The sequence below is a fragment of the Delphinapterus leucas genome, chromosome 4 (genome assembly GCF_059928025.1).
Source record: "Delphinapterus leucas isolate spDelLeu-1000000601 "Yukka" chromosome 4, BTC_Dleu_Yukka2, whole genome shotgun sequence".
Classification (NCBI taxonomy): Eukaryota; Metazoa; Chordata; class Mammalia; order Artiodactyla; family Monodontidae; genus Delphinapterus; species Delphinapterus leucas.
In genome coordinates this window covers 55,827,975-55,852,430 of record NC_143132.1, presented here as the reverse complement: position 1 = coordinate 55,852,430, position 24,456 = coordinate 55,827,975, and the positions used below count along the sequence as shown (strand labels likewise).

At 36.0% G+C, this 24,456-nt stretch overlaps 1 protein-coding gene across 1 annotated transcript in view; it reads right to left on the bottom strand.

Annotated features, from left to right (window-relative positions):
* Positions 1-24,016, bottom strand: part of TRAT1 (T cell receptor associated transmembrane adaptor 1) — a 36,490-nt gene extending 12,474 nt beyond the window's left edge. Inside the window, exons 1-3 of the mRNA XM_022597661.3 lie at positions 23,859-24,016; positions 11,723-11,833; positions 3,979-4,015 (exon numbers count right to left, since the gene is read on the bottom strand). Of these exons, the coding sequence (XP_022453369.1) occupies positions 3,979-4,015; positions 11,723-11,833; positions 23,859-23,865 (155 nt within the window). The 5' untranslated portion in view covers positions 23,866-24,016. The remainder of the gene's footprint in view (positions 1-3,978; positions 4,016-11,722; positions 11,834-23,858) is intronic.
* Positions 24,017-24,456: the final 440 nt, after the last annotated feature.

Here is a 24,456-nt window from a genome sequence, read left to right as displayed (position 1 = left end):
TGAACAAGGATATTACATTATTTAATCCCTATTGTTCTTTTCAGCTCCCAAATTCTATGACATAAATGTAGGGTTCCAATATCCAAATAAAAATGAAAGATTTCTGTAAAACTAAATAAAACTATTTTAAGGGGCTGGGAAGTTGTAAGATTGATAAAAAAGAGTAAGCTTAGGGTCTATCAGAAGTTGTTTTTGCTAAGTGTTAACCTGATTTGCTTAGTAGACATTTCTTTGAATAGGCAGATATATGTTTCGGCTTCACCAGTGTTTAAACGTTACTGAAAGCCATGAGAGAGGATGAAATTACTAATGGAATGAGTGTAGATAGAGAAGAGGCTCACTAGACTGAGCCCTGGGCACTCTCTTGTCGAAGGTTCAGGAACCAGCAAAGGAGAAGAAGCTGCTACTAATTGAGGAGGAAAACCAAAAAGGGGGTGGCCCAGAGTCTGGAGAAGCAAGTGTCTCAAGAAGTAGAGTGTCAATGTGTCAAATGCTACAGATGGACCACGTATAATGAGACTAAGATTTGCCATGTAGATTTCATTGGTGATCTTGACAAAAGCTGAGTCAGTGGATTATTGAGGACAGAAGATCGAATAGAGTAGGTTCAAGAAAGAAGAGAAGAGGAAGAGAAGTCAGCAAATATGGACAGAATGTAGATGGCACTTCCAAGTTTTGCTATGAAGGGTGCAGAGCAATGGAGAGGTAACTATAGGCAATCTAATATCAAGGGAACTTTTTTCTTTTTTTTTAAAAAGATGTCAGACAGTACTGTCTGTTTATATACTGCTGGGAATGAGACAAAAAGGAAAGAAAAAGCAATAATGAAGGAGGAGAGAAAAGGCAAAGTTGTTGCAACAATGTGTTCCTGAGTATATGCTCATTAAATTTTTACTTTCTCTGGCAGGGACTGTGCCATGGGTGTAGGTTTCTTGAATTTGGGGTGAGTGGATATCAAAGATAGACCCTTGGTCCAGGAGAAAAGTGTAAACCCCAGCAATTTTTGTATAACTAGGGTTAGTATGGCTAGGGTTAGCTAAGAACCAGTAGTATTTCCTATGAGGGGGGAAGTTAATGGACTCTCAGACAATGATATCTAACATTAAATTTTTATTCTCTTGATCAGTGTTCATATGTCCTTCTAATGATGTCTACTTTTTTGTAAAGTCAGTCAAACACAGGAGCTTATATTGCCAGTGCTTTGGAGCCCTTGAAAAGAAGAGTCTTTGTCAAAGTTTGGGGGAAAGAAGACTGGAAAGATCTGCCAGCATGAAGAATTCTAAACAAGATGGGGAAAGAAAACTAGAGCAGTGACACAGAGCTAGGGGTGCCCAAGAGGCAACCAAGAATAAGGTTTTTGGAACCTATAAGCACATTCTGGAGGATTCCCCAAAATACTTAGGTTAGGGACTGGACTTCTTGCATTCGCACAGGGTTGGAGCTTGGATTATGGTTACTTGTACATTAAAACAAATAAACAGAAGGCTTAAAAACATGGAGATACTTTGGTTCCAAGTGTGGCAGTGGTCACAGTGAGGGTCTCATCTGCATATCTACCTGGAAGTCTGAGGCACCAGGGAAGGCTACCCAGGAGTTCTGTTGTCATCAGGATACTCAACCCTGGGAACAGGTGGGGATTTGTCCTAAGTCCTTGAGAGAGATTCTGAACACTGAGGAGCTATAATAAGCTTAGTGTAAATCTGAACTGCTTTCCTAAATTAAGGGGTAAATATAATTCAAATGGGTGGGAATTTTCTTAGACCTTAATTTTCACCTAATAAAGCATTTCGCCTTTTTTTTAAAAAAATCAGTCAGCTACCCTTGTAAGTACAGTATTATATTATAATCCATACTTTTCAGATGATAAAATTCCACCTCAGCAATGCTCATTTTCCCAAGATTACAAACCTGGTAATTGCAAGAGTGATTAACATCCAGGACTGTTTGTACCTCAAACCGATGATATTCTCACTGCATTATCCTCTTAACACAGATCAAAAGACAAGAATTGTGTAGAATTACGTTTAAAGGACAAATAAAGTGGCTCAGGGGTAAATACCAGGAAGTGTATATTTAACTTTCTATTAGATATAGATGCTTTGCTGTCCTTAAAGTGATCATGTTCCTGACTTACTAATGTAGGAAGGCAGGGATTTGGGGAAGCAGGAAGATAAGACCAGAGAAGCAAATTTCTTTCCCCTCCAGCATAGCTTCCCACCTAAACCAATGCTGAGTAGGATCAGGGGGGCAGTGCAGCAGGGAACCCAGTATGAGGGAAGCTTGCCTCCCTTCTACCCAGCTTTGAACCATCTAAGGACTGAGGAAGCATCCACAATTCTAGCCCTACCTAAGAAAGATATCCCTTATTTCCACCTGCTGTTTTAATGTTTATTTCTTAATGTCTGGAGATAGTTCATTCGTTTTTTTCTGAAGCCTCCATGCTCTCCTATAAAGGTGACTTTGGCTCCCAAACTACATAATCAGAGAAATAGACAATCTGTGAAGTACATACATAAGCATGTGAATTAATATGCCAGCCTCTTTTTAATAGATACAATCTGCACTGTATATTCAAATTTTGCCTAAATGGAGATTTATTACAATAGATAACAAATTATTAAATACTTGAGGGAAGGATCGCATCTTTTCATCTTTGTATCTCTGTTGTCTAAACAAATGCTTATTTGTTGAATGAATATTTATTGAAGGAACAAATGTTATAAAAGAACAAGCCTCCTTTCTGAATTTTCCCTGCAGCTAAGAGCCTGCTTGCTTTGAGATGGGTGTTTTACCAATTTTTCTGATTCTTCCCATCCTAATCCAAAAACCACTAACCCAGTCTTTGGTAGAACGATAGTATCACAAGACTTTCTATCACACTGCATCTTAACTGCCTTTCAAATGACAAGTGTCAAATCAATCGTCAGATTAACTTCTACGTGGTTATGTAGGATTCTTTTTGTCTTATTTTTTGTTGTAACCAAATCAGCAAATCACTCTTGAAATGAACTAATGACTTAAATTATCTCATGTTGTAGAATCCAATGTTAAAAACAGTCATAAAATATAGATTGTCTTTTTTGTGTGGGTCTGCCTGTAGCCCAGATCTGAATCTTCCAGAGACATTTCCACACGGAGAAGAATTGTTTTTTAAAAAAGGACATTTTAGAGGCCAATAAAAAGCTTGCAGTCTTACCCTGTACAGTGAGAAAGCTTTGTGTTTTTGAAAGACCTTTTCAGCCTTTCAGTTTACCATTTCAAAAAGGTCTTGAAGAATCCTCTAGGAAATTTTCTATATTTAGATTTTTTTAATCCTAAAAGAGAAATTTCCAATCTAATGATACATTTGGGTCAGAATATATTGTCCAAGAAAATGAAACTTCTTTACTATGCTTTATATTATAAACCTTCTTTAAAAAAAGTTTTATACTACACAAATTTATCTGCAACATTCTTAATAAGTATAAGCGATTAAGTTATGTTATATCTATAAGTGCATATTATTTTAGTTATTTATTGGCAATACCCTTAAAAATGGCACAGCACAAATCATCCTTGTTTATGTATGTGTGCATACATATCTTAAATTGTATCAATATTGCCAGATTTCTTACTACCTTGAATTCTTAAGAGCCACACAATTCTATATTTAATTAGACTACATTTTTACAACCTGAACTGAATCCTAATCTAGGATATCTTCTTCCAAAATTAATGAGGATTCTGTAGATACCGGGTTAGAGTTTCATTTTGTCCTTCATTCAGCTCTCTCACTGACTCAGGATGAGTAAGTAACTAGGGCAGATAATAATATTATAACTATTATTCTTCAGGTGGAAATAAAAGTAATTAAAACTCACTTTTCATTTTATTTTAACCCAAGTGAAACATTCCTGAGCCAAACCTATAAGCAATATAACATTAGTTACTTCTCCTTACTCCTTGGGAATCATAATCTATGACTCATATTCTACATACCTGGGAAAGTAGTCATCGGAGTACGTGTATGTTTTATCTGAAAGATATTCAAAATAGACAAATTAAAAGAAATTTTGACGTACATGTCTTAAACCTTCTAGAGCATGCTCTGAGGGGAGCTTAGCCTCAATGTCAGTTAACATCTTTAATCAAGCCACTTGACCACCACTGTTTGAACTAGGGATAAGGATATTCTCTGATTTGGGCCAATCAGGTTCTCTCTTGGTAATCTGGAATGAAAACATGGTGCAGCTTGGCAGTAATGCAGAGCCCAGCTGTGTGGCCATTTCATGCAGGGAAGCACCAAGCGGAGTGCACTGGAAACCTGTCCCTGCCTTTTCTGTGGTTCCAGCCTGTTGTGGGGCCTGGCTGTACTCTCTGCCTTCAGGTTCTACGCAACACCTCTGCTTCCTTCTGACAGATGTCCCTATTTGCCCTTGCTGGTTTGGTTAGGCTTTTCTTCCTTAGCAAGAAAAAAAAAAAAAAAGTCCCTAGAAGACACTTCTATTTATTTACTTATTTATCTAATCTTGGAGTGCCCATTATCATTTCTTGCTATGTGACAACAACATCATAAAAATAATGTTCAGGAAGTTCCTCTGGTCATGATTACATTTCACCCACATGGTAAAAATAGAGAGGTAAGGAGAGATAAGGGTTCTAGAGAGAAGAAATCCAGAAAAGGTTGGCAACACAGTCTCTAAAAGTAATCAAAACAGTAGAATGGCTTTTAAGGGAAACAGTATGCTGGTCTGCAAAAACCAGACTGACCGGAGATTTGATGTAAGATTGTAAAATCATGAAAAAAGTAGGGGTCAAATCTCAAAGTATCCACTGTTGAACCTTGGAGGTGGTGGTTCAAAGGCAAATGAAAGGAAGTATTTGTACTTCAAATTAAATATGTGTATTCAAAATTGGAAAAAAATAGTTTCAAGAAATTTTTAGAGAGGCAATAGGGAAAATTAAGAGAAATTCAGAGTTCAGTTTTAATAATTAAGGTCAAAATTATGAAGCAGTGTGTATTACTGGTTTCTCAATAAATTTTCTTTGAACTGAATAGTTGTATATAATATGATATTTATTATATTTTGATTGTATTTTATTAAACCTGGCATTAAATAAAAACCAAAATCTTGCAAAAGCTATCATATGAAAGTAAAGCCCAGTATTATCTAAGCCTCTGACAGTGACTCAGAGACAATAGCAATCAAATGGTGATCTTTCCGTTTTAACATTTGGAAAACACTGTGTGTTGGTAAGAAACTAACAAAAATGTTTCCCAATAATTGAGCAAGTCACCAAACAACTACAAAGACTATTTTTAGTTAGATTTATGTGTGACAAAGTTGTTATTCTCCACAGAGGTCATTAAATCTTAGAGAAACATTATTAAATAATGTTTCAAACAAATTATTAAAATCACCACATTGGAGGGAGAAATGGATATGTCATGTGTCAACGTGTTTGGAAGAATTCTGTAAAGGACCAAATGCGGGAAGTTTTTGCAAAGCACAAACATCAAGCAGCTATGGGACCGAAAGTGATGAATCCCATTTGGGATCTGTCAGAAATATGTTTCTTCTAGCCCACAGCAAATGTCTTACCATGGACTGCATCTAAAAGATGCAGCTGTTTTCAACTACCTTCGGACTAGTTTTGTGAATATGAATGCAACATGGATGTGGGGAGAAGCCTAGAGAAGTCTGCTGTTGCACAGTAGCCACAAGTTAATGGAAGCCCAGCAAAATCAGAAAGCTTGAGAAATGTAAAAAATATCAATAACCATAGGAATAAAAATTAGTTAATATAGCTTAGAAAATTGTTAACTGGAAAATATAAAGTATGTATTGATTTCTTTTTATATAAAGTACATGTTTATACTCAGGTCATTAATTATTATTCAAATTTGTCTGGAATTAAAGTGCATACACAAGAATTTAGCCCACCTGTAGCCTGAGGTATCATGGAACAAATTCAGGGTTAGGAAATCAGAAGACACTGGATTTGGGTACCAGCTCTTCAATGCATTTCATTGCAAATGAACATGAAAATCATTGCAAAACTGATTCTTAGTTTATCAATAAAATAGTGTTAATAATGCCTATATCATGGAGTAAATGTGGAAGATAAATGAAATAATTTATGTAAAAACATTTTAGAAAATGACAAAGTTGGTTATCAATATTATATTTCTAAATCCATATCCTGCAGCAAGCCACGTTTAATTGTGCTGATTTGAATTGCGAAGTTTCTTCATTAAATGGATTAGCTGAAAAGTAGTTGATATAATTTAAATGCTATTTGAAAGATAAAAAAATTATAAGTAAAGCTTGATTTGAAATGAAATAATCAAATCTCACCTTTCGCAAGAAGATTTTCACCAATTGAGTAGTAAATTCAAAGAAAAGATAAAAACAAACAAAAAATAATGACAGTACTTAAATAGAATAAAAAAAACTAGGTATGGAGTAAAAATGTTTCTCCAAACAGACCAATAGTTCTTAAAGATAATGTGGATTTTCCAGTTGGAGGTGCTTAGAGTATGAATGATGGTGCCTGGAAAATACACTGCTGTAATATGTAAAAGGATAGTTCTATAGAAGGAAAAGGAAAATGTAGTTCAATGTATTAGCAGCAGAGAAAAGCAAATAAATAAATAAATACTTAAAAGATTTAGACCAAAAAGCTTTGTGTGAAAAAGGAAAGAGAAACAACTATATAAAGGCTACAATATAATAATGCGATGCTTAGGTGGAATGAAAGGGAACTAAAACAATGTGAAGAAGGAGAAAATAAGTAATGGGTAAAGGATATTACACATCAAAACCAACTGTATTGAAGAAGCACCCTGAAAGGGAACCTTAAAAGTTCGAGGTCACCACATCACATTACTCTTAACATTTAAATGTATAATTTGGAGTGGGACAATCAGTACTTGCGTGGTTTTAGTTTTACAATACTTACCATAAGAAGTGTGATAGAATATGATCTCTTTCAATAGAGGTATAGCAGTCAAAGGTTTAGAGGTTACGGCAAAGGAGAAAGGTCTGCAAGCTCAGGCTCCCGAAAAGAGCTTGCTCTGTCCTCAGGCCTTATAGGCTTATTTAAAAGTAACTGGCATGATTTAAAACCTACTTAAACATTTCAGTTATATTTAATAAAATCAAACACAGTTTTTATTTTATTATAAAGCAGTTATGTTTGCAAGACTCTGTGTGAGAAAAGCTGGGTGAGTTTTCATAATCCTCTCTTGTGATTCAGATATAAACACTGTGGTCAGGTTCATGGTTGAAAGGGTGTGAGCTAACATTTTCTTTTATGTTTTCCCCTTTATAGTGTTCACTCTTCCATGTGCGATACATAACAACAAGAAACAAGAACACATGGTTTGAACTCCATAATACAAATTTTATGATACATTTTTAATGTGAAATATGTGCCATAATTTTCTAGCAAATAGGAGATACACTGATAGGACTTTGATGTATGAGCAAACCATGCAGTTCTTTATCCTTCTCAAAACAGAGAAGAAAGATTAGATAAAGAATATTTTGGGGACTTAAAGGAAGAAAAAGTGAATGCATTCCTATCAGGAAAAGAAATAAATATAATCCTACTAAAGAACAGATTTGGACAAAGAATCACATACAAATGAAAGATTTATTTTGGGGGAAGGAGGACTCCATTTCAAAGCTTCTACCTAGCCCTGCTACAGAAAACATCAAGGAGTGGCTTATCTTGTCTATCTGATTGAATGTGTAGATACTGCATTGTTGCTGGGATAGAGATTTTCTTTTTTAAGCTATTTAATACACCTGCAAAACTTACTCACTAACTGTTTGCCAAGGTGGAGTCATATCTTGCAAATTTCTTAGCCACAAAGAATAGCACAAAGATGTAGAAATAAAAAGCTACATAAGGCCAGATGCAGGGGCATTGTGTACACAGACCAAGGGGCAGAAAAACTGGCTAATATGATGCAATCTCTTCTAGTCTGTCTGTCCAGGAGAAACAAAGCAGTGAGGAGTCTTCAGGAGGACTGAAAAGGAGTCAAACAGTTTGCAGAGCTAATCCCAAATCCACTTGGAATCTCTGGGTGAGAAAGACAGACAGTGCTGTTTGCTTATATGAGGTAGAAAGGATGGGTCATTAGTAATACTTGAGTGGTTGGGAATGGACTGCAGAGAGAAAAAGGGGAGATGGGATAAGAACAAAGGGCCTTATTTGGCAACAACAAACACTGTTCCAAGGCTAATCTTAAATTTGCACATCTATAAAGTGCAAGACCCAGGGTAATGTGCTCCGCCTAAGGAGTAAAGATCGAGTGAAGTCTCAGTCTTTTTTTGTTTTTTTTCTGGATCCATGAGCTCAGGGGTGAGCCTACCCATGACCCAACCCAAGTCCCGGTGGTGGAAGTGGGTGGTACCATAATTCCTAGCAGATTGCAGGTCTAGGGTATTCAGGGTGGGGTGGGGTGTGGGGGAAAGAGGGTGTCCTAAAAGGATGGGAAGGTGCACATGAGGGCATGAGATAACACTCCATCCCTATACTTGACCCAGTGCTGAAAATTGTGACTCCCTTGCTGGACACTTCATCCTGCCTGGAGTAGTCAGACAGAGTCTGCGGGACCTGGCTCAGGCCTGGGTAAGGGCGTAGTGTCTTTGGCTGGTGGGAGTGATGGTGCAGTGCAGTAGTGAGGGGCCTGAGCATCAGGGGGCTGTGGTGGAGACTGGAGCACTCTGGCATGTCTCCACTCCCCTCTCTCTAGGTGTCTTTTTCTCCCCCTCCCACTGGCGTCTCTGTCTTTTTCACCATCCTTAGAAAGGGAGAGGCAGGGCTCTGCTGCAGGGCAATCCACTGGGCTCATATGCATCTGTAGGGCATAAGATCACCGTGAAGGAGTCGGTGAGGGTACAGAAGAGGGATGTGTTCGAGAAGTCTTTAGCTCTTTACTGCTCAGATAAATTAATTGGAGACAGACTAATATTTAGAACCAACTCCATGGAAGCCTACAGAAAACTCTCTAAAATGAACCTGTATGTTCACAGACTTGAACACAACCGTTATCACTAAAACTCAGGTTATTGTACAGACATGTTAAATAATAAAGAGATGGGGGCAGGAAATGGAATGAGAGCTGGAGAGGGCTTAGAGAGTTTAAGGATGGTGGGAGGGGTGAAAAAGCCAGAGAAACTAATGTTCACTGAAATAAAAGACATTAAAATTAAATGAAGCCATAGTAAACCTCTAACAAACATTTGTGGAAGGAGCGAAAGAAGGAAGCACCCGGGCCACCAGGAACAGTGACGTGGGCTGTACCCTGTCCAGGACCCACCTACTAAATCCTCAGCACTGTGCTAAGGTATCTACATACTTCTCACAAGAACTCCATGGTCTAGATAGTATTTTCCACATTTTGTAGGTAAGGAATCTGAAAGTCAGAGAAGTTACGTTCCTCAGACAAGTTCTCCCAGGTAGATATTGAAAACAGAGTTCTAATACAGGTCAGCTTGACTTCAAAAGCCGTGATTTTAAAAACAATTGAGGGAACTGAAATTGATTTTTAAAAGTACATCAATAAATGTCATTCACAATTTCCTGTTTTTTTTAAGCGTTCTTTCCCACTCTGTTGATTTTAGGCAATAGAGTCACATATAGCATGCCTGGGTTTGTACAATTAGAAAGAAGAAAAAGAAAAAATCTGCCTTTGTAAAAAAAGAAAAGCCTGCTTTTTTTTAGCTAGGCAACTGTCTTTTAACAGTGGTCAACTAATCATCACAAGCAAATAACTCCCCCCAAAAGTTTGTATGGTAGCAAAACGGTATGAATATGGGTAAATAAATTCCAATACACAAACAACCAAAAATGAGAATTGGAAAACCTATTCACCTTGTGTTGTAATAGACTGGTACAGCCAAATAGTTCTGGGCAGAAGTAATAGGTCAGTAAAATTAGACCAGCCCTGGTCTTGATCACATTGATAAAAAGTGATTCTAAACATACATATTCCCCACAATTCAATGCAATCATAGGGCTGAAAAAAAGGACTATTTAGGTTGAAAGTAAATAGGTCAAATTTGCTAAATAAAATTTAAGTTAAACAGTTGGGTTTACATTAAACACATAAAACCGCTTGTTCCCTGGCCCCATACACATCTCCAGAGGATTTCGGCCGGAATCAAGCAAGAGTGAAGTACTGGCTCAGATAAATTCTTGTCCTGGTTCCCACCTTAAATTATTTCATCTCTTACAGATCTCAGTTCACCTTTTACTAATTCAGGTGACAATATTATCTGCATTCATAAAATACTTTAATAAAATAATTGAAATGTAGTCATCTTAAGCTATTACACAAAGAAAAGTGCTACTCTTAGCTCTCTTCTTTCTATAAAGGAAGGAAACTTTTTAGAAGATGTCTGATGGGTCATCTTGCACTGACATATAAAGTTTGTTAGTCTGAAAAATATTCGAAAATAAAAAATAACTACTGAAATCATTGCTAATGAAAATGTGTTGCTTACCTGGAATTTCATCTTTGGCATAGAAATGATATAATAGAGAGCCTAAAAGAGTGTTGGGTTTCTGGCTGAGGACATTTGGTCAACAGTGTAAAAGTAGCATGTGCTGGTGGAAACTGTTTTAAACAGATAATTAGAAAAACTGAGCATTTATCCTTGATTTTGGTATTGAATAGATGTGAGACCTCAGCCATGTCACTTCATTTGCTAGTGACTCTCATCTTTTTTTTTCAAATCTGTATGACAATAATGCCTTCTTCATACCTTACATTAGCATTATCAACACTTAAGACACCCTTAAGCGGATCAAGGACTCTCTCAGGAATCTGAACATTGTTCTAATTTAGCTTCATGTACTTTTACTTGGACACATGTACTTAACTTAGTTTTGTTAGCTTTGCTTTATTTATTTTTTAAAGAAAATGTATTTACCTTTTCTTTTCTATTTGTTTACCACTTAAATGTCCTGCCCCCAAGAGTTTTTTGGTTCTAGAATATTAAGAGCACTCCAAGAAATAGCTGAACTTTCATTCCTCCATTCACCCGTCATTGTATTCAGCATACATACCCATGTTGAGTGCCTACAGTGTGCAAATATTGTGCCACTTGATGCGCACCACACTAATTCAATCACGGCACAAGAGGGTGAAAGCCACGTGGTTAATACTTCTGCCCAGCTTAATGGAAAGAAAAGCCGTCGGTGGCAGATCCTAGACTCTGGGAGTGTTTGATAAAAAGCCCGTGGTTCAGTCTATTGCTTTTCCAGTTCCCTTCTGATCCCAACCAAGCCTGCTGCACTCTAGAGGCCGACTGTTGCTGAGAAGTTTGAATAGACTTGTGTGGAACCTTAAAGACCTAGTCTTCACTCTTGTCATCACACACCAGAAAGAACCTTTACAGATGCTCCAGAATAGGCTACAATTTCATGAGTTGTTCAACTGGAGGAGGAAGATGGAAAAATACATTTTCCCAGGATAATCCCTTCCTACGCTATACCCTCTAGTAGAGATAAAGCTAAAATTGGGATTCTGTTTACATTTCTAACATGATTACATGTTTAAATTAAGAGAACCCTCAGCGTGAAAAAAAAGTACCAAATAGATTTTCTACAGATAAAAATATCTTACTGAATAACATTTCATAAAATCGTCTTATTCTGTAGGTTTTCCAGTGACTCAATGTCCACTCAAGCAGGTTTCATATGGCTATTTCTGAAAATGTCTTACCTTGTCGCTGCTTTTCCACATAGTGGGAAATGTTGAAGATAAGCGATATAGTCAGAGCTAAACACAAGAAGGCTAGAATTGCCCAGACATAAAACTGGCATTCAGAGTTTTCTGTGAACAGAAGAAAACACACGCTTAATATAGTAGCTGCATACTCATTTGTTTTGAGCTAGGTATTCCCACAATTAAAACCACTGTGTTTATTCACAACAAAGGACAAATCTCTGTCAAGAAATTAGTTAGCATTGACAGCCAAAGGCTTTTTACAGATTTCAAAATGGGTATTCAAATTCCCGCCTGGGTAAAAGGAAGCAAGTGTTCCACATTCTTAGTAAAGATGAAATGGAAGACATTTTTAGTCTAGCTACTAAGATTTGACAAATAGTGACAGGTTATAAAAACTTTGGTTCAAAATTAAGAACTTCCATATTATGCAGAGTCATAATAGGCTATACTTTTCCCGTTTCTTTAATCCTTTGTCTGTAGTCATATTGAATCCATGCTTTCATTATTATGGAGAATCACTTATCACCTTCTACTAATCCCAGTACTGTAGGACACTGTGTGTTGGGATAAAACAATAATACTGAAATAATAGTAACCCAGTTTTGTCAAGACTGGCCATAAGGAGTTTTCTCATACTATTTAGAGCTCCATGAGCAGATAATGGAGGGTTGATTCTGCTCTTCCCCTCTGCGAAGGCCTCTTTTTTCATTCCTGAGCTGTAAAGGGGGTTTTGTGGGATATTGCCTGTCAGTTGCCCTTGATTATCTATGGCAATCTTTACACATATATGAGTGACTACTAAGATAATTAGCCTAATTACAAATATATTTGTAAATATATTATAAAATATGAGATATAGTTACATACATATATAAAATTCAGCTAATTATCTTAGTAGTCGTGTACCCATGTGAATACTGACCCCAGAAAAATAACTTGTGATTGTATAATACTATATATTTATGTATTCAGTCAGTATCTCTTCTGTGCCAGGAACTATGCCCTATATTAGGGAATCAAAGGTAAAGAAAACAGAATCTTTGCCCTCAAGGAACTCTGTTTAGTTGGGGATGTGAATGTGTGAGCATATAATTAGAAATGCAATGTGAAAATAGCTACAATAGAGATTATGTTCCTTCATAGTCCCAACTCTCTCTCTGTGGCTGCCTAGAACATTTTAAGCCCTTTCAAAGAAATCCAAATACGTTAAACACAATAAGCAGAAGAGGCAGAACCTTTAATAGGAGGGAAATTAGCTTTACTTCCCTATAGCCTGTCTTTAAACCATCAAATAAAGACTCCCTAAATCCAGATGTTCTTTGTGTTGCTCTGTTTTACTTATTTTCTGAATCTCAGATTTGACGTTTGAGTTGTTAATTTTCTTTGAATTATTAACATTGCAGTGGTGGTTGAACTGCCCTCTATGTATTTGAGTTGCTTTATTTATTTATTGGCATCATTTATTTTTAAATGAGCATAGTTAGGCATAGTGGTGATTAAATATATATTTATTTATGATATAGATGTACATATACATATATGCATATAATTTGCATATCACTTATTCATCTATACATTGCTTTTGTTTGAACTAGTTTGTGTCTCTTTTAACACCTGTCTACTAATGTCTGCTACCTCCTTAATTTTGTACCATGTAGTTAGATGTTCAAAATACTATATGCTCCACAGAGAATAGGACCATTTCTGCCTTCTACTCTGCTGTGCCAGACATATACTACAGGATTTATAAAAAATTTTCAAGAATTAATAAATGGGAAAAGTTAACTGATAATGGTAGTGAAATGAGTGGTTTCATTTTCTTTCAGGGAATTTTTATATTTCATAAAGTATTAGAAAACTGAGAAGACTTGAGCAGTCTTTTATCTTCTGCAATAGAGCTACCAATTAATTTGGTTAAAAACACTAACATTTGGAGGCGCCTAATTTATTCATCATGAACATAATCCCATAAATACTTAAAGAATTCTATAATATAATAAACTATTTTAAATATATTAAAAATTCTAGTTATATGATACTGCACATATTTTTAGATTTGATTTTTGTCTAATTGTTTATTTAAAAAAACAAGTGCCTGCTGAGTATAAATTTTAAAAATTCCAACCATCAAATATAGAATAACACTTAAGGTCCTCTATTAAAACATAAATGGGACACTAATATTACACTTATTAGCCTTTTTAAAAAAACTTACCACTGTGTTTGGGGGATTTTTACCATGTTAGTATGTTATTTTTAGTGGTTGCATAGAATTTCATAGTGTTACTGTAATATAATTTATATACCCAATTCTCTAAGATGGACATTCTGATTTTTAAAACATTTTTCTTACAAACAATAACGCAAGAAACTCCATTGGATAGACATTTTCCATGTATGTGGACTTATCTGGAGAAAGGTTCCTGGGAGTAAAATTGCTGGGTTAAAGCAAATTTTTAAAGCAAACTTTCAGAGCTCGATTGTTCCCCACCTCCTGTTGATAATAACCCCTTTCAGGTGGTTGATTTAACTATCATGGTGAACAGCCGGGCCAGCAAGCTGTCTCACTTGCCAGATGGGTCTCAGTTTCCCTCTTTGCTGTCACAGTATAGGGTTATTAATTTCTGATTTCTGTTATTAAAGTAATGATTAAATTAATGATTCTATTATTAAAGAGTTTTCTTCTTTTCTTTTCCTTGTGTATGTCCCTTAAGGACCCACAGTCTAGATACAGTTCTAAGTTCATTCACATTTTAAAGCAATTTGAGTGCACACACTATATTTTCTCTTGTGGTATGTTACAACTATCATTTTAGGTTATTCACTCAGCCAAATGTAGACTCTCATCACTCACCCTCTACAGTCAGTGTTTGGTGACACTGAAATAAATGAACTTTAATTGCTACAAAGAGACCAGACTTATTATACACATCATGTATGTTCAAAGTTAAAAACAATTAGTAAGCTCAGATAAGCAAAACAAAAAGATAAGAATCAACTCTAATCCTACTATCAAGAGACAATCACTGTGAACACCTTGGTTAATACAATTCCAAACTTATTATTATTTTCTGAGTAGAAGTTGTTATGGTCGGAGGCATAGGATTTAGTTATACTGACTATACTGTTATTTACATTTCCCCTGATAATTTTATAGCATGAGTCTTTTCCTATAAGCAAAATATTCTTCCATTTCTTTTAGCTGCTGTCTATTCCACTGTATGGATTTTCCATTATTTATTTATTTGTTTGTTTATTTATTTATTTCCGGACGCGCAGGCTCAGCAGCCATGGCTCACGGGCCCAGCCGCTCCGCAGCATGTGGGATCTTCCCGGACCGGGGCACGAACCCGTGTCCCCTGCATCAGCAGGCGGACTCTCAACCACTGCGCCACCAGGGAAGCCCCCATAATTTATTTAATCAATCCCTTATCATTAGACATTTAAGTTGCTTCTAATTTTTAGTTATATAAGAAATCTTGTGATGACTAGCTTTAGCTAAAACTATACACCCAACCTTAATTTTTTTTAAGGTAAAAATTCCTGAAGATGAATTGCTGGATCAAAGGACATGCACATCTCAAAGAATTTTGGTGTCTTGAAGGCCAATATTTTAAAACACAATACTAAGCAGACCCTGCTCAGGTCAATTTGGCCTCTGTTCCTATTAGTTCAGTTGGCCCTGACTTTATGTTGATGGCTCTTTCCATTAATCCTTGCTCCATCAAACACCACTCTTAACCCAGCTACTATCTTTACACACATGATCCCCATACACTCTTCTCCTCCATGGTTTCTGGAGAAAGTTGTCCCTTTGTTTTTTCTTTGGAGCCTGTGGCATAGGTCCTTCAGGAGAAGGTACCTGCTCCTATCTCTTCCCTAAACATAGAGGATGTAACACTTTTCTTTCCTTACCATAAGTAATTTCCACAAAATGTTACTTTAAGTTTCCTGCCTGTCTTTTAGGACTTACCTACTATATCCACCCAATAATATACCATGCTTCAATCATTCTGAAGCACTTGCAATTTTCAGTAGATACCATACTTACCATTTCATGCCTTTATGTCTGTATATTTGCCCCTTTTCCTGAAATACTTTCCGCCTTGGCCATCTGACAAACTCCTAGTCATCCTTCAAAAGTACCTTCTTTCTGAAGCACTCACTCACTAGACTGTGAGCTACCCAAAGGACAGAAAGAATGATTTATTGATCTTTATCTTCATTCTTTAATTTCCTCATTGTACCTATTGTTATGGGTATTCATTAAGACATATAATGAAATTTGTAGAATAACATTTCTTACTAATAGATGCTCAATAAATGGTAGCTATTGTTATTATTATTATCTTACTACTAGTAAGACTCCCACTATTATTTTGGCAACCTATTCAGCACAAGGTAGGTGCTCACTAAACATGTGCCAACTAAGTAAATGAAGAGTGGATGAAGAAGGATAAATGTAATAACCAGGGCCAAAAGAAAGGTTCTGATCAAGTATGACATCTAGACACATCCACAACCCAGGAAAAGACCAAGTGAAGATTCTGCTACATTTGTCTCTAGTACTATTGAGAAAGGACCTATCTATCTCCCAGCAGGTGGAAAACAGATCGCTGTGAGGAGAGTGTTCACTGTAGCTTTGGTGAAACTACTCATCAACCACAGCCTAATTCTCTCTGCCCAGAATCTATATTGCCAAAAAAATCTAATGATTATTATTTGTTTCCTAGAAAACTTGATACAAGGAAGTTGGAGCTAACAGCTAGCTATCTGAGTAGATTTATAGGGGTGGTAACAACTATAAAGGTAAAATTTTATTTTCTTGTTTAGAAAATCAGTCTTTGGGAAGTTTGATTAGTGTCATTAAAATCTCCAGAAAAAGAAATTTAGAAAATAACACTAGCTGAGCTCTACTGCAACTCTAGGACATATATGCTTGCATAAAACTCTGATGCTTGCATAAAACATAAGAGTCAGGGTGAGTGGAAACAATCTCTTCACAGACCACATAATAATTTTGAGAAGCATGAAATGGGGATGTGCTTCCATTCTCTTTTCTTCAACCTTTACCTTAAAGACCTAATATGTTTGTTTTTACGTATTAAATGCACACTCTCCTACTATGAGAACAGAATAATGGATGTTTTCCTGTATGCCCTCAACATGGTTCTACCTGCATAAACCAAGAGTAACCTCATGAAATTGTTGTTTTGTCTAGCCATTGTCAGAGAGAGAATGACTGAAGATTAACTACTGCACTTAAAATTCAAATTATTGTTTTTGGTAGATGTTCTTTATTATTTCTTTTTATTTTCAGCCTAGAAATTATATACCATAATACAAAGTAGTATAGTATAACTTACCTAAGAACACAACACATTGACCAAAAAGCTGCACTGCTTAAAATTAAGAATTTGATGGATGTTTTGATAACTTACCTTTAGCCAAATTGGGTGACTTGTAACCTTGCTTTAGAAATAGTCCAGTCTAGAATTATTACATCAAATCCCCATGACATATTTTAGGAATTTGTTCATTCATTTATACACATGCTTAAAGGGTACAAAACTGATTTTGGGAGGAGATTTTTGACCCTCCCTGTAGGTTTTCCCTGGATCAACCTCTAAATGGTGGCTTCGATGATTTCTGGACTGGGACATGTGCCAGTTATGTACCCAAGATTTCTTAAGAGAATATCAAACTTGCTTCCATCTCAGCTGATGACCTGCCTAAAATAGCAACAGAGAACTAAACTTCAGGTTGTAGCCAGAAAATAAAAATTAACTCTCTGTTGCTCTTTTTGTTCTCTTCCATTTCTACATTTTCTGTCTTTGTTATCAGAGCAAAATAAAACTCATTCTAAGAAAAAGAACCAACTGTATGAAACTTGCTGTTGAAGTTATTAATTATAGAGATGCTATGGACTAGAAGATATTGCTTAATACATCGCTTGGCATCAGGTATAAGAAGCTGAGGATCTCCTCAAGAACACGTTCATTTTTACTCTTATAATCCATGTGAATATTGTCACTGGTCATCTGTCTGGCCTTGTGTATCATCTGACACACACTCTATCTTAACTAAATCTCTAGGAATTATATGCTACTCATATTTGTGAACTAATCGTACACCTTGCTCCTTATTTTCTCTTTGTGTTGATGTATTTGGTTGTCCTTTATACTGTTCTGTGTACTTCTAATACCACTCTTTCTGAGGGAAGGGTAAGAGAGCAAATAAATACATAGAAAATTATAACAAATCTCTAGAATTTATTACCCTTGGGAGAATTAATAAAATCAATCTCCTTCATACTTAGTTTTTTTCCATTTCTCACAGCATCTAGTATTTAGTATATACTGTGGTTTGGGTAAATAAAATATAGCACAGTATAAAAAGGTGTACTTCAGGGCTTCCCTGGTGGTCCAGTGGTTAAGAATCCACCTTCCAATGCAGGGGACGCCGGTTCAATCCCTGGTCAAGGAGCTAAGTTCCCACATGCAGTGGGGCAGCTAAGCCTGTGCACCGCAACTACTGAGCCTGCACACTCTAGAGCCCTTGCACCACGACTAAAGAGAAACCTGTGTGCTACAATGAAAGATCTCTCGTGCCGCAGTGAAGATCCCGCATGCCACAACTAAGACCTGACACGGCCAAATAAATAAATAAATATTAAAAAATAAAAAGGTATACTTCAAGACAGTAAGCAGAAAGCCCTAATTTCATTTAAAAAATTACACTAATTCTAGCTAGAAATTATCCTATCATTTGCAAAAATTATATTTCAATTAGAAATTTTCCTTTCTCCTTTTAAATTAAAGGGTGCACTGAAAAGTTGTATTAGTCCATTAATTGCTACAAGAAGACAATTTTTCTCTCAGCTACAAAGAAATAACCAAACCAATATCATAAGACTACACTTACACTAAAGGCTTTAGGAAAGTCCCTAATAATTTTCATGAAATATGTCAGCAACTCCAAGGTAAGAACATGGACTACACTGCACAGTCCTTTAGGGCTGGGTTTTGTCTTTGCGGTAACAGTAAATTTGTTTTACATAATCAATTGGAGGCCTTTTAAAACACAGGCTGAATTCTAACGTGGGGGGTTGGTTTAGCATGGTCTCCAGTGTTCCTCTCTTTTTAGGAGTCTGTGATTCTTTTCTAACCCTTCTGCTTTCCAAGATATTTTTCCTTTGTAATGTGATCTGAGTTACAAATAGGAAGATTTTCATTTAGAAGCTTTGTATTTCATCACATTCTTGGTATCTTTCATAATTTGTTGATTGACAACAATAAATGCCCCCATCTTGATAAACGAAACAAAACACACAGAGATAAGAAGATATTGAATAGCTAAATGATGGAGACTTTCAACTTGAATGGTAGATTTGTGTAAATGTTCACATACACACACTCACACACATACTTTGTACCTCCCCTTACCCAGTTACTTTCCATATGTAGTATAGAAAGTACTCTAGCCCCATGTGGGTATCTATTCAATACAGACAGTCCCTCTTATAATAGTGCATGTGCAAAGGACCTAAAAATTCTTGCCTGACATATGCTATCTTTAGTATCATTATTCATTAATTGCAATTACTTTCATTTACGTAGCTTTTATCAATTTAAAAAGAACTCCTACACAATTTTAATTTAACTATTTGTACTGTTAAAAAGCCAAAAGCATCAGGAAGTTGTTAGTGAGGCAATGACAGCTAGGAAAACCATGATTTCAGTTTCTAAACAGCTTTCAACTACCAGGGGCTAATAGTAGTAGGTTTAATTATAAGACCTCTGACTCATTTAAAGCCAAAAGTTCTTGGCAGGTGCTGTCTTTGGAATTCACAATTACATGTACTCTGGAAGGAAACCCAGCTAAGCAAATGTAATGTCTTTCTGCTGGCAGGTTTGATTCATACAGGAGCCTTTACTTAAACAATTAACAATAGAAAAGCAATACATATAATGCCTTAACTACTTCTCCTTCAGAGGATCTGTAACTGAGACAAGTGTGTGAGTTTATAGTATATAGGATATGGCTTCCCTTGATGGTTTCTCTTTCTTGGCTTGTAAACTCTCTCAGAGCAGTGACCATCTCTTCTTTGCATTCCATGAATGTATATATTTATTTTAGGCACCCTAGAAAGTTCAACATGAAAGTTCTGATATTACAATCCCCATGGATTCTACTCATAAAATGAATGTTTCCTACTGTGGTGATCGATTGGTGTCAAACTAGGCACATGCTTGATGACTCTTTGATGTGGCATGTTGTCACTGTCCACACAGCCTCTGCCACCACTGTCCATCCGCATCATCCCATCAGTAAAAGGCATTAGAGTCGTGGACTAATCACTGGAAGAGATTCTCAAATCTAGTCCCAGGCTTTCAAGTAAATAAGATACTGTTTTTTTTGTTTGTTTTTTGGGTTTTTTTTTTTTGCAGTACGTGGGCCTCTCACTGTTATGGCCTCTCCCGTTGCGGAGCACAGGCTCCGGACGCGCAGGCTCAGCGGCCATGGCTCACGGGCCCAGCCATTCCGCGGCATGTGGGATCTTCTCGGACCGGGGCACGAGCCCGTGTCCCCTGCATCGGCAGGCGGACTCTCAACCACTGCGCCACCAGGGAAGCCCTAAGATACTATTTTTAATGCAAAATTTGAAAACTGCCAAATTTAAATGTGTCTATTATGAATAGAAGGTTATTTGAGAAGTGAATGATGTATGTCAGGGAGGGGCCATGATGGGGAGAGGGACAATGGCAATGTGAAGCTTTGGAACATCTGTTTTCAAACAATATAGGGAAAGAGGAGTGTAGTCACTTACTAGCTGTGTGACTTTCTGCAAAACACTGACCCTCACACTAAGCCAGCTGTAAAACTGGAGTTCAGATCCCCACCTGTGTGACATGAAGGTCCCCTCTTTCTAGTACATCACGATTCCTCTTAACCAATACCTGCTGAATTTAATGGAGGAAAGTGGACATACAGGAGTGAGATGGAGGGTAGATTTTAAGACAGTATGTTATGATTCCTCCAGTACTAGACTCTGTCTCTTTCATAATTAAACTTGGAATTGGTAAACTTGGGAAATCCTATTGGGATTGAAGTGCTGCCAAATTCCCTGCTGTAGACAAACCTCTCTTTATCTGTATGTAGCTGCTCCATTTTGTATATGTACTTATTGTTTCCTATTGGAGAAGCACCTTGGTAAGAGCCTCTGAGGATGGCATGGGTGTGTGGAAACTTTCATCCAACAAAATACTGTAACTACTATGTTTCTTTAATGTTTTAAGAAGGCCTGTTAATTTTTTCTCTCTTCTTTTTAATTCAGGAATGCTGAATAAATTAAATGAAAAAAATGCCTGGAAAAGAGTCCAATATTTATTTATGTATTATTAACTAGCAATTTGTGGATATTTATTTCTCACAGCTGTGACCTTTAAGTGGCAAACATTCCTGGGTCAAGTTTTCTTGAAATCGCCTGTCAAATGTTACCTAAATTAAGTGATGAAACACTGTCTTTGACCTATTTTTAATTTAAAGAACATCTGAGTTTAAAAGATGATTCATAAATCAGTCCTATCTAGTCTCTAAAAGACAGGCTTTCATTGTTCTCAAAAGGTGATTGAGGCTCACGGGAAGAGAAAAGTGAGAAAAGACAATGAAAATCCTTTTTTTGAAAAACAGCGAGGTGTAACTAAATTGTGAATCATTGTTTAAACTAAATTAATGGTAGCCCAAAGGAGTTGTTTTTGCCTTTGATTTAGCTAATATTGATTTTATGTGAATGCAGAAGCACAGTAGAAAGTAGGATGCTGGCACATTTATTGATGCAGTGACTACAAGGCATATAGGTAGGAGAAAAGGAAAGACTTGGGTTTTTCTTTTCATACATTGTTTTACTCAACTAGGAATAATCTCACTTTTCCATTGTATTCACAGTTATTTTCTTTTTTACTTCACCTGTCTAATGTAAAAAATACTATAATCTGAGTCTCTCCTTTCACATTAAGGATTTTTGATTTTTGGTTTTGTTTCTTGGCTTTTAAGATCTATGAGGCTTTAATGGCAAATACTGTATACATTTTATCTCTTCTGTGGAACCGTAGGTCTTAACTGACAATGGAGGAGCTCCTGTATAGCACCTGAAGGGATCTAAACATAAACTATGAAATACTGTGAAGGAAATTTTATCATCCCTTCCAAATTTAAAATTAATTAATGAGAAATAGTTGAACATCATATTCACTGCCTTTGGCCTTCCCACCCTTGCCAAGTTCCCCATGACTGTCAGCTCATAGCAATTGTTCATAGTATTGCTAAGTCCATTTCTTGCAGGGCACTAGCAAAACTGGAACAATTGTTTTTTTTCTTTGCTAATATATGTACCTGGAAAAGATAAAGAGAATTGTGAAAACCATACATCAGTTTATGTTCCCTGTGTGATTAATCCAATCAATCAGTTTTAAAATCCATGGAACAAAACACTGGGAAACAAATTCACAGGAATTAAAATATCTATTATCTTTATAAATGGCTTATACATATTGATATTAAAAATACTATTAGCACAATTATAAGCAAAAGTGTAATTAGACAATTCACAAATGACAGAATTATAAACAGTTTAAAAACCCATGCAAAAATTTTCATCCTCATTATAATCAAAGTAAAACATATTAAACAATGGGTTAGCATGTTGTGCTTATCAAATTAGTAAAGATTTTTTAAAATGAGACCAGCTTGTTAAGGAGAAACACTCTAGGATGAGAGTGAATTGGCATCAGCCTTGGAAAAGCAATTTGGCAATAATGAGACTTAAAATGTGCATAACTTCTTATTCAGTAATTCCATGTCTAGAAATCTTTTCTAAGAAAATAACCCTTAATATAGAAAAAGCAATAGAGCTGTTCATCTTTCTGTCATTTAAAATATAAAAAGACTGTATACAACATTAATGTCTAACAATAAACAACTAAGTAAACTATAACACAAAAGATGTCACTTTGTGCATTCATGTAAAACACCTAAGCAGAAGTTATCATAAAGATGGAGATGGTTATGTTAGTGAAAAAAGCTGAACATATGATTTTATTTACATTATTATTTCAGTTATGAAAAGCAAACCGTGAAGATATATAGAAGCAAAAGTTGGAAGGAAATACAACATAATATCTTATTTTTCTAAGGTGATGAAAACTATGTAAATTTTTTTTCATATATATTTCACAGTTCTCCCACGTTATATAATAAGCATGTCTTCTCTTATTACAAAAAGATGCTTATTAAGGAAGTTAAAAGTACGTAAAAGAATAAAGGAGGAATGATAGATGATAGTCAATGTGGAGCAGACATTCGGCTAATCAATGTGGATTCAACTCTCATAATCTATTCCACAGGTGATGGGATTTTCACTGGTCTTTGCAAATTGTCATCTCTCTGAAAGTTGATGATTGAATTGATTTCTGGGAAGATAATATAGCGCCTAAAATCCAAGGAATTAGAATGTTGTTACTCCTAACCAGCTTTATTTTTTTTAACTTTATATTTTATATTGGAGTATAGTTGATTAACAATGTTGTGTTAGTTTCAGGTGTACAACAAGGTGATTCAGGTATATATGTCTCTATTCTTTTTCAAAATCTTTTCCTGATTAGGTTGTTACATAATATTGAGCAGAGTCCCCTGTGCTATACAGTAGGTCCTTGTTGGTTATCCATTTTAAATATAGCAGTGTGTACATGTTAATCCCAGAATGTTGTTACTCCTAACCTGCTTTAGAACTAAACTAAACTAAAGAGGAATATGCATGGTCAACGAAAGTTCCTTTAAAAATAAGTACTTTAAATGGCGTGATTATCAAGGAACACTTACTGAATAGCTACAACTAGCTTTATATTATAAAACACTGTCCAACTTTTTAAGAGAAAGTAGTCAACTTATGCTTATTAATATATTTCAAAATATGTTCTAATTGTGGTAAAAGTTATCCCACATTTAAAAAATAATTCTGTAAACTAATTTACTTTCCAAACCTTAAGTGTCTTTTTGCTAGAGGCTTGGAAATTATTATGTAAATTCTTAGGCATAGGAATTGAACACAAGAATTTAAAATGCCACTTACCTGGCATGCTTCTTTTCTCAGAAAAATCCTTATGTAGCCATAGGCAAATGTATGGATTAAAAAGGCTCCCACAAACTTTTTTTCTAAGTAATATTGCTCTGTTATGTTAGAAGCAGTGTGGCAGTAAACCTTGTCTTATCTGTACCTCAGTTTTTTCTCTCTTCTGTTTCTTAAAATCTTTTGTGTGTACTTTGTTCAGTTACAAACAGGAAATGTGGTGATGGAGGCTTCTAGAGTTTTGATCTGAAACCAGTAAGCTGTTAAATTTTTTGTGAAACGTGAGAAGAAAAATCCCACAGGCCTCTGTACTCTGCTATTTGAATTTTTATCAGTACCTAAATCTAATTTTAAAACATATAATAAGTCAAGGTATAAATTAGACTAGGAGGGATTCCCCGTGTCTCTGGAGAGAATCTGCGGATCTCCTCCCAAGTGAGGTCACATGAAAGCAAAATAAAATGTACTAAACTGAGGAGGAAACAGTAAGAAGCCCCCAGGCATGCTCAGCTGTTGATTGTGTTTTCTTTGAGCCATGTCAGAGGAAAGAGAATTAACACTTTTTGAACACTTACTGTCTATCAGGTACCTTCTGTACATT